This window comes from Vitis riparia, chromosome 12 (assembly GCF_004353265.1).
Source record: "Vitis riparia cultivar Riparia Gloire de Montpellier isolate 1030 chromosome 12, EGFV_Vit.rip_1.0, whole genome shotgun sequence".
Classification (NCBI taxonomy): Eukaryota; Viridiplantae; Streptophyta; class Magnoliopsida; order Vitales; family Vitaceae; genus Vitis; species Vitis riparia.
The window spans coordinates 15,005,510-15,017,664 of NC_048442.1; the positions used below are offsets into that span (position 1 = coordinate 15,005,510).

The 12,155-nt window shown below is 32.2% G+C and overlaps 1 protein-coding gene across 1 annotated transcript; it reads left to right on the forward strand.

The window, feature by feature from the left end:
- Window positions 1-2,052: 2,052 nt before the first annotated feature.
- On the forward strand, window positions 2,053-2,957 carry LOC117927133 (F-box protein SNE). Its single transcript, XM_034846545.1, has one exon. It carries the CDS (start codon window positions 2,317-2,319, stop codon window positions 2,824-2,826), a length of 510 nt encoding a protein of 169 aa, XP_034702436.1. The 5' UTR covers window positions 2,053-2,316; the 3' UTR covers window positions 2,827-2,957.
- Window positions 2,958-12,155: the final 9,198 nt, after the last annotated feature.

The following is a 12,155-nucleotide window of genomic DNA, read 5'->3' on the forward strand; positions in this document are numbered from 1 at the left end:
TGGTCCCAAAATCTACCAATAAGGACCTAACTTGGCTTTTAACATGATGGACCTTCACAGCTTTATAACAACTTTATATGATTAAGAGAAGTTAATATATATTAAGTTAAATAATTTTCTTCTTATTCAATGTGGAACATCGCAATTTCTCTTTATGTGGATACAATGTCATCGTGTGTGTCGCATGGGATTACATGTATAAACAAACAAATATTTTTTGTAGGTCCAAATAAATGTTCACACTACATCGAGAATCAACTTTAATACAATTTATAAGGATATGTTCCTAGTAGATTTTAAAGCCATGAGAGTGTTTTGGGCTCAAAACCAACAATATGTTGGAAACAGTTCATTACATAATGACTCATGTGGAACTCCAAAGAATCTTGGGAAAGATGGACCCCACAGGAGTGTTGAGCTTTTGTAGTGTGGGCTATGGACTGAAGTTTAATGTATGGTTTGTATATAGACATGGAGAGAACATGATTAAAATGTTGATCATTAGTAAGTGGCAGATACCCTACACCAACCAAGTACAAATATAATAGTCAGCTGGGAGGGTGAGAGTGAGTGAAAACTCTGAAAATCTTTGCGCTCTTTGCGGGTTCTTCTTGTAATCTTGCAATTATCAAATTCCTCCTAGCAGGACTCGAACAAGTGCTTCTGTGTAATGTGTCCAACAGACAAGTCCAACACAATACAAAACAACTGCCCATGACAATCTCCTTTCACACACAAATTTGTGGGGTAGTCCCCCAGAAACTTTATAGATCTAATGTCAATTCCAAACCCTGTATTTTAATGATATTTTATCATATGCTTTCTGTCTCAGAGGACTTGGGGCTTTCCTTTCCGGGCCAAAAGCCAACACCATGAGACAACCACATCAATACTACCTGACCATGATCTTTTATAAAAGGTCTTCTCCTTTGCTTTGGTTGGTATCCAAGATACACTATTATTTGAAGAGGAAACATAGAGATACTTTGATATGACCTGGTTGGTGGTGTCACTAACTACACCTTTTCTTTATGCTTGCTAGCTAGCTGCCTTCTCAATTGAAATGGGATTAATGAGCTTGTGGAAAACTAGATTTGGTTGTTAAGTAGGTGGTGCCCTTTCTACAAGCTGTAATGGTGCCCCAAGGACCACTCTGATTGGATCAAAAGCCCACTAGATTTCCAGATTTTTGGAACTAACTAGCTACCCTTCTATCTACACCTTATCACCTGACAAATCATTTTCTTATGCTTCAGAATAAAGATTTTCATTGAAGTTGCCATTATTCAATCATATCATGCTAATAGAAAAAATTTTGGGATCTGGGTTCATCAAAATCTTGAAGATATGAAATGGGTTTTCAAGGAATGCCTCAAGAATATGGTTTTGAGTTCAGTTGATTCCCTATAGTTGTTTCTAACTTGTAAGGGAGACAGATCTCAGTATACATTTTGAAGATTTCAGCACTGCCTTTTAGATAAAAGAAGAGAAGTTTTAATTTGCACAGAAATTCTCAAATGGGTTCTGAGATTAGATTTGAAAACAGCAAGAACTGAACTTTCCTGTAGAAGGGGACCATCAATCAATGGGTTTTAATACAGATCTGCAAAAGAAAATCTTAAAGAAAACATATTAACTATTCCCATATGGATTTGCAAATTATAAAAAGAACAACATATGATGAGAGATGGGTCTTCTAGGCTATGACCCAAAAAAGCACTTGCCCTCAGATTTCAGACCCCCACCTAGGGCAGAAGCTACAAATATGGACCACACGGTCCACTCTACACACATTATTATTCAAATATAACACACAAAAACAAAGTCACAAACATAGAGTTACAGGCCCATCCATGCATGCATGCAAAGAAGCTAAAGAGAGCTATAAATGAAACACAGAAAAAGTTAATAGGATATCACAAGAGGAACCTCTAGGGCTATATAATAAGGACACTTTGAAAAAAATATGCAAACAACAAAAAAAACAAACAACACTTCTGCTTAACCCGAAAAACAATATTTTAAAAGAAGAAGAAAGAAAACACCATTATTCAAAAGGAAGCATAGCATTGGTTCCAGTTCTTTGCCTTGGAGCGTTTCCTTTGGCCCCTTCTCTTCTTCCCTCGATGCCCGCATTTCTCTCTCTTTCTCACTCTCTCTCTCTTTCTCTCTCTCTTTCTTCAAGTCAAATCCCTCAAACCCCACGTTACACACTACAAATAGCTACTATTTCCTCAAGAGTACTCTCTATTTCTCTATGATAATGGTGCAAAAACCAGCTACTTCAGTCTCAGAACTATCTCTTTTTGTATAGCAATGGTGCAACTACTATGCAGAAGCAAGTTCCAGAGAGGCATGGGTCATGAGGAGAAGGAGAAGAAGCCCAGGTTCTTTATCAATGACAACACGGACATTCTCATGGAGATTCTCAAGCGGCTCGACGGCCGCTCGTTGGGTGTCGCCGCCTGCGTCTGCCGGCTGTGGAGGTCCGTGACTTGGAACGACTCGCTCTGGGAGCACCTCTGCTTCCGCCACGTATCCCCGCCCCCGCCGGGGGTGCGGCCGGTAGTGGTGGCTTTGGGTGGGTACCGGCGGCTCTACATGATGTGCCTGAGGCCCGTCCTGAGCCGACTCGGACAGATGAAACGCGGGTTGGGCGGCAGCGGCGGTGGTGACTCGGACCTGGTGGGGCGAGTCTGGACTCGTGACTCGGTTCAGCTCTCCCTTTCGCTCTTCTGCGTCGATTACTACGAGAGATTGGATGGAAGACTCGGTGATGCGTCCACATCCTCGCTCATGTTTCTATGCAAGCCCGTGAACGTCTGATTAGTTGACTTTTTCTGATTTGACTCCAGTGGTGGTTGGCAGTTGGCACACCGATAATACCAACCTGGCTTCACTTCACTTCTCATACACCATATCTGAAGAACAAGCAGCAGTAGATAATTTTATTTTTATTTTTCCTTTTTTTATTTAGCCTATATTTTATCTTATTTTATTATAAAAAAAAAAAAAAAAAACCCAAGTTGAATAAGCGATTTATTTATTTCATTATTCTACATTAGCATGTATTATTTAATTTCTAGACTCACTTTTATTGGGAAAATAAAATTTAATTAAATAAAATTCAAATTTACCAAGTCTAGAAGTCCTTTAGAATCCTTCCAATATACATAACAACAACAAAAATAACGGTCCATTTTTGCTTTTCACAATTCTTAAAAGTATGTTATTTTAATTATATTTTTTTTATAAAAAAAATGGGCTTTACAATAATTAGACATTAGTGGGTGGGAATTATATAATTTAATTATAATTATAAATAAATGGATGAAAATGTAGGTGAAGAAATGTTGGAATTGAATGAAAAATGAAAAAGTGAGGGGGGCTATGAGATAAATTTTCAGTACAATAATGGAAGATGGGAAATAAAATAGCTGGCTAAGCAGGGTATGATGGTGAAGTATCGAGGAGCATATATTCAGTAAATTCTCTATTCTTTTGTTGGTATAGGGGCAGCAAATCATTGTCTTAGGTCCCATACAATATTCCAATACAGTAAGGCACATAAATTTTTTTGGTTTTATTGTCCTTTTTCCTTTTTAAACTTTTAAAGAGATTCAAAGAGTGGTGGTGTTATCACGATGAATTTTTTACGGTTTTTAATTTTTTTTTTTCCTTTTTTGTTTGGAAAAGTATATTTGTAATGGCAAAGAATGTGGCTATGCCTATTTTAACCATTTAAACATTAATTTGATTTGCTAGTGATTAATTAATAAGATTTGTCATTGGATAATAATTAATAAAAAAAATTGCACATATATTCTTTAAGGTAATTGATAATTACATTTTAGTTTCTTATTTTTTTTATATTATTGATAATTTTTTTTTGCTAAAGAGATTAACGATATTGATGAAATGTTATTATTACTATTTGATATAAAATGTGACGTTTTTCATAATGGCATATCTATAGTTAGGCAAAATGCAACATTTTAGAACCATAATAAAGGAAAAAGTTGTGAAAAAAATAAAAACAAAAAACTTCAAATTGAGTTGGTTGAAATCCTAATTTTGCAATTGCAATACGAGGGAAATAAGAGTCTTGTTTCCCTTTTGTAGAAGAATGGTTATAAGTTTGTAATTACTTGAATATTGTTGTTGTACAACTAAAAATAGGCAATCATGACTTCATTATGCATCATAATGGAAAATGACATTAATAAGTAATACAAACCCAAACCGTTATTGCATATTTAACCTACTTGAAGATTTGTTTGTTGTGATTTTAATTGATTTAGCACACAATTGCGTTGTATCGAAATAAAGTATTACTTACTAGGTTTGAATCAATATGTTGATGTGAACACCAATAAAGAATAAATGTCAAAGAATGATTCACCTTATGGTGTCTATTAGAAGTGCTACTCTAATTGAGGTTGTAGTCCGGGAAGCCCACTAAGCATGGGTTTGTTGAAGATGAAAGCCCAAATATGGGTAAAAACTCAATCTAGAAGATGGTAATAACATAGGGTTTCAACGTGATGGGAAGAAAAGGTGGTCATGGATCTATAGAATATGTAAGGCTTGGTTTAAGATGGTATTAAGGATGATTGTGAAGATGCTTGTGAGGATGAAGAATTTGGTGTCAATGATAATGATAATAATAATGATATTGGGTGGTATCCACTAAGCCACGTAAATGAGTGTTCATCAAGCAATGAGTCAGTTGATACAAACAATGGAGAACATAAATCTCACCTTAATGATGACCTATCAAGGTACGAATCTAATGACGGAGACGAGGGTTAAGTACTATTTTGCCTCAGGAAGTGAAAATTCATAAGTTGGGAAGATATATAAAACAACTGAATAGAGGTATTAGAGAGAAGACAAATGAAGTCGAGAAAATAAAATTGTATGAGGATTAATCATTTAAAAATGTGCATAAGTTTAGAATTGTGATGGAGAATTTAATTATCTAAAAGGGATTTGAAATAAAGAGGTTAAAGAATAAGATAACTAGAATGATTGCAAAGTGTGTAGTTGAAGACTATCCTCAGAGAATTCATGTATCTCCTATGATTGATAGGGTGACACGATTAACATAATGGTAGAGACACACAATTATGTTAACATATTAAAAAATTTAAACACAACATCTACATTGATAGCTTACAAATTAAGTGGGAAGGCCCAAAAGGAATCCTTAAATAAAATTAGATGAAATGCGAGAAGAATTGATAGGAAGTTATGACATTGAATCAAGTAAAATACAACTTTACAAGGTTAGATAAAAGACAAAAAAGAAAAAGAAAGAATAAATGATCATATAGTAAGTCATATGTAAAGCTTCAAGCATACACTAAGGTTGTACAAGTAGCAAATCGTAGATCTTTCAGTGCTAATAAAGAAACTTCATATTGCACTCATTGATTGGAGCTAATATATGTGCTTTAGTGGCATATATATGATATGCTTTATACCATATAAAAAGCTCAAATCATCCAACTTAACTCAAATTAATACTAAAATCTTAATTATATATCTAATTTCTATTTTGAGCCTAATCCAAGTTTAAAGGATGAAAAAATGTTAAGTGCAAAAGTCATTCTCATTCGAGGAAGTAAAAGAGTTAACTATGCATAAATGTGAGACTTGGTACTTGTGAACCATGAAGAGTCCAAGCAAGGGTGTAACAAGCAAGTCATGGGCATACAATATTAGTAATTAATGTTATGGATAGAGTTAGAGAGCAAACAACCATGAATGAAGAAGTTTTGAGGTCATATTTCCAAGTTCAAGATTCGGTTCAAACAAAAACAATTGAAGCATGCCTGAATTTGCAATGAATTTTGGGTCATTTCCTTCAATCTTTTTAGGACAAACTATATATTATTTCAAAACTTAAAAAGTCAAGAGTCCAATGTTTTAAATGGTGCATAAATTAGAGTTGAAATGAGGAAGATATGGTCATTTGAAGACAACTACCCAAAATGAACAAGAAATTCAAGAGAATTTTGAATTCAATATTAAAGGGTAGAAGTTAAGTTCGAAAACATCCATATTTCGAACTGAGCTTCCCAAACACAAACCAAGCCCTTCCAAGCTTCCTCCACTTTCAATTTTCGGCCTCCCAAGCCCTAAGAAGATTCCAATAAGATCAAGATTCAAGGATTTTATTATTTTTGAGATATCTTTAGTTGTTTTTAGATCTTTTTAGTGAAAGAGACTATGCTATATGTCTAAGTTTAGCTTATATTATTTTAACTCAATTCCTTTTAGGTCTTAGATGATGGAACAAAGGGGAAATATAAATTTCTCTTCTTTAAATTTGTAATAAAGTTTTAGGATTTTTTTATTTTTATTTCTCTTCTTTTTCATTCTATTTTCTTGGAAACCAAATATGGATTGTGAAGAGAAATCCTCTATCATATTTAATTGATTCTATGAGTTTCAAAGATGTCAACATAAAAGTAAAGAATCCAAAAAAGAAGTGACAAGAAAAGGTAATGCATCGAATGGTTTGATTTCATTTTCAAGTTTGAATTGGTAAGAATAAATCATCTGTGTTAGTTCACCTTAGATAAGGTATAAAGGATTCTTACCAAAGTATTAGTGGTTCTTGAAAAGACCTTAATTACTAAATGGTTACCTCAATTTGATCTTGTAGTTAACAAATATAAGGGTTGAATCTACAAAATGAATATAGGTTTTTAATTGAATAATATGTTTTTTTTTTAAAAAAAAATCTAAATTTTGAATGCACTATTGGTCATAAGATTCAATTTGATCATGAATTGACTTTGATCTTAAACCTTAGATTTTATAATGCTCTCTTTCTAAGGATGTAACATTGAATTTTGAAACACTTTAGGACATGTTCATTTGTTAGATTTATTTCATTCAATATGTCTAAAAATTTTTATCCTTATTTATGTAAATTAAGTTTCATTAAATTTAGCTAATAATTAATCTTTCTAAAATAAAAATAATTTAATATAGAGGGTCTATCCCAAATAATGACCACATGTAATACTATAAAGTCATGATAACTATATCTCTAGTTTTATTATTATTATTATTATTATTATTATTATTATTATTATTATGCCAAGGCAATCACATATTTAGATTTTAGCACTTTAATTACAACAAAGAATTTGTGGTCACTCATGCATTCAAAAGATTGTTACTTTCATTTAAGGCTATGAAAAGTGGTTTTATAAATGGATGTAAACTTTTTATTAGATTGGATAGATGTCACTTGAAAGGGTCATATAGAGGTATTTCGTTGGATGTAGTTGCTTTGGATGGGATTAATAGTTTATTTTCTATTACATCGAGTGTTGTCAAGAGTGAAAACAAAGATAGTTGAGCATCCATTGTTTAATATCTAGAGACAATTTTAGGTGTAAATTCATGTAATGTAAAATGAACTTTCACAATTGATCGTAAAAAGGTATGATATAATGTCTATGTTATACATCTTTATTTATTTAATGACATATGTCTTAAAATATATTTTAACTTTCAATTTAGGACCACTGTGTAACTAAGCATGTGTTACATTTTATAAGGTTTATCAATTCCTTAAATAGGTGATACTAGAGTCACTCATAGATTTTGTTATAGACACATATATAACAATTTCAAGTTGAATTTCTTAGGATTCATTCTAAGGAATCAATTTTAGGTAACAATAAGAGCATGCATACTTGTAAAATCTAATACGGTCATGGAAGACATGAAAAACAAAACAAAAAAATAAGTAAGGAGACTTATGATTGGTTGGTTAAGATTCCACCAACATAGTAGACCCGTTATACTTTTGCTAAAGAAGTAAAAGATGATCACATTACGAACATTATGATGGTTTTTTAACTAATCGATTGGTAAGTCAAAGAGAAAGTCTATTATGCATATGATTGATTTCATTATAAATAGAATTACGAATAGATTTAAGATGAAATTCCAACACATCAAATGTCATAACCAAGGAAGATTTAAAAGAAAGAATTGTAGTGTTATTTTTACGGGGGATTCTGAATTTAGTGTCAACAAAGGGTTATGTAATAAGGTTGTTTTGAATTTTGAAAGGTAAGATTATGGGTGCAAGGCTTGGTAGATTTCAAGAGTTCTTGTAGGCATGCTATGACATGTATTCTGGGCTAACAGGGTAATCCAAAATAAAATTGTCATAATACTTATGATAGAATAATACACTTTATTTGATATGAGACCTATGGACTAAATAGCCCTACTAATGAGTCATTGAAACCCTCACTATTGATATAACAACCCCATAGACTCAAAAAAGTAAGAAAAAAAGAAATTGATAACCAAGGCTATGAAGCAAAAGGAAAAGGTCTCCAACCCTCGATTGTTTCTCATATGGGAAGTATAACCATAATTGGACATGTTGGGAAGGATGATTGAGAGAAAAATTGATACCATTTTAACAAAGCAACCAAGATAGATGAAATAGACAAGGTAAAAACTTAGTGAAGGTAAGAGTGGAGCCAATTATGATAGAGTAAGAATTTCAAGAATAGGAACTAGTTGTGCAAGAAATAATGATAAATCATTGAAGAAAAATCAATGGAAGGAGTAGAGGAATTAATTATGCAGACAAAACAAGTATTGAAAAAAGATAGGGACTATTCAAGTTGTGTAGCCAAAATCAATATGAGGTTTTGACCTATGGGTGAGACCTTAAAGTGGTCATATATGTTAGGATAGAACCCTTAAAAACATGACATGATATAACATATTTGAAATTCATTACTTATTTAATTATATTATAGTTTCACTTTTATCCATTTTTATTCCATGCATTGTACTTTAGGAACATTATTGTCTAGTATCTCTTATATTGTATATGACTTTGGTGCATTAGGAGTTGTACGAAAGATCCAAGTCATGGATTTCTTGCAAGTAGAAGACTTGTTCACAACCAATTCATAAACTAAGGTAATCCATTAAGGATTGTAGTATACTACATCTTAATTAGAGAGATGACTAATTTTGGTCATTGTATGAGTTTCCCATGGTAAGTGCACTAATATATATGGTTACATATTGGACAAGACATAAGACTATCGAATAATCATCATTTTACCAAGTTGTTATGTTGTATTGTCTCTTAACCTTAAGAGAATATTAGGTTTGTGCTAAACTTAACAATGGTTTTAACCTACGAATAAATTCTTAAAGCGATCATATATTCCATATGAATTGGGTCACCATTATGGGAAGTTAGTAGCAATAAGTATTCTCAATAGATGTACCATAATATCTTATGGAATTGAAACAATATGTCCTTTTGGGTAATCCTAAAGATGTGCATTTAGGTAAATTATGGTCATAATAATTCCTTAAGTGGAACTTGATATTAGCTATAGTGAGTTAAGATATGTCAATTAACCACGCTATGAAAGGATCTAAAACTTAAGGATGGTAGATGTAATTTTTAGAGGTTGATAGTTTTCACTTTGTTAGATTACAAACATTAATTCATAAAGAGATTGTATACAATGGATAGCAGATCATGAGTCCGAACACATAATGTCTCGTTGTAATATATATAAGTTATTGGAATATAGTTGACTCGTTATAGCGAGATGTTACATCAACTTCAAAATTGAATTATGAGGGAGTCGATATTATTCTATGGATCCTAATGGTCCTCATTCAAGCTCATATACCTTGTTGACACGTTTTATGAGTGTTGGATCAACTTTAAGTTACTTATGAACATAAGAACATTTTGGTAATTACGTAAGGTTGCATAGAAATTAGTGGACAACATTTGAAGATTATGCTAATTGATTAATTGGAGTCATGTTGGGTTGATTAATCAACTAAGACTTTTTTTGAGCTAGATTAAGTGACCTAACCTCTAGATGGGTTTAAGCCACTTAAGCCTACTAAGAACCTTATAAATTCCCCTTATGAAGTTAGACTTGCATTCTTCTATTCTCCCTCTCACATTCTAAAGAAAGCTTTAGACTCCATCTTCAGAGATTTCTATCATCTCTATGTCAAAGCTCAAAGATAAGTCATCAAGTGAAAGATCTCTAAGTCTTCAAGGTTGTCTTCAACATTTGGAATTTAAGGTTTGAGAACATCCAAACCTATGGGTTAGATTTTTCATAGGAGACTAGTTTGGTATTCTTAATAGTGGATAGTAGGTTACAGAGCTAATGAGCTTTGCCTCATTGTAATTTCATAAGAGATTATAGTGCAATAGATTCTCTTTAATAGAGTGTTAAATCAATTTTAAATTGGATTTTGAATGAGCCAATATTTTTCTTTGAGTTCCAGTGCTCCTCGCTCAAGCTCCTAGTTCATGGTGGCACATTTTATTTAAGGGATTTAGGTTTTTGGTTCATAAGTGTATATAAGGGCGTTTTGGTAAAAGAATAAGGTTGCACTAGATCTTATGAATTGTCTTTCTAAAATGGGTTAATTAATTAATTAGAACCCAATATAGCTAATTAATTAATTGGAGTTCAATAAAGTTAATTAATAAATTAGAACCCAAGTGGACTAAATTAAATAACACAAACCTAATTTGGATTCAAGTCACTTAAGCCCACAAAAAACCTATAAAGACTTTGTTAGGAGTTAAGGCTTCAAACTTTTGCCTCACTGCCTTCTAGAGAGATTTTTCCAAAGAGAAACCCCAACCACCCTCAAAAAGGAAGAGAAACTCATACTTCTCTTTCATGCTTGGATCCATGTGAGGAGAGATTAGGTGAAAGAACACCAGACACATGAGTTTAACAACTTTTTTGTTGTGGTTTTAATCTAGGAACATTCAAATCACAAGTATAACTTCATTATCTCTAGATCTAGTGTATTATTGATTTTTATAGTCATAGTTTTCCGCTACATTAGATTTAGAGAGCCTTAAGAATATAATGCATGTACCTTATGAGATTCAGGGCCAAGGAACATAGTTATCCAGGATTCCCAACAAAAAGAGCATATCGAATTAATTTAGGGTTTGAAATTGAAAATTGATGAGAAGTAAGAAAAGAGGTTGAATCGATTAAGGGTTTGAATTAAAAAGAGATAGGAAGTAAAGAAGGATTGAATGAGTGGAGAAGGCATTCTAAGGTTCAAAATAAAAATGGAGAAAGTGATTAAGGAAAATTAGTTATTCTTAATGAGTTGGTTTTACTCTAAAATACATTTTTATCATATGAATGAAGGATATTTTGGGGTTTTCAAAAAAGTATTAAATGATTAATTCATTAGTCATATAACAATCAATAGTAGTCATCAATTAAGGGGTGATCACATTACACTTTGGTCCGTCATCAATCAAGGGAGTGTGAGTATAGTATCATAAAATTGAGATAGGTGTCCACATGATTCCCCTTAATTAATAATTATGCACAAAATAAAATGATACTATAAGGGTATACTACATTTGTAAACCTTGACAATCGTAAAAATTCTAAGAAGGATTGATTATTTAAAACTATATTAAAAAAAAGGGGGGGAGAGGATAATTATTTGAAAAGTATTTTTACTCTTTTTATCATGATTTTTAATAAATAAGAAACATTGAGATAGTTTATATAATGTAATGGGAGTTAGAATTGAATCTTATTTGGATTTATATTATAATGATAATAGAAAAAGAGTTATGAAATATAAAAGTATTGTATTGATTGGTCCATAGTTAAGATGGAGAATTAGACTTAGATTGCTTAAGATTATTCTTAATCTAAAAAAAACACATTGACAAAGCATTAGTGTGAACACTCCAATAACCAAATTACGATTCAAGTATTTTTAGAAAGCTATAAGTAGGAAGTTTTAGAATGAATTAGGTTTTTCAACAAATGTGCCTTAATTTATTGAAATGAATATTTATACTCACTTAACTAGGGTTGGTTATCTTAAACTTGAGGTTGGACCGTTATAATTGTCAGAAAAGATCCATATTGATTTCCTAGTAGCGATCTAGTGTCAGCTTTTAGAATGTCTGAAGTCGATCGACTGAGTTTGTCCTTTAACTCTAAGAAACTATAATTTTGGAAGCTTCCAACTTAGATGACTTTATTTTTAAAGTCGATTAAAACCGAAAACATTTGTCAAGAAACAGAAGAGTTTCAAGATTCGTGATTTAATCATAAGAT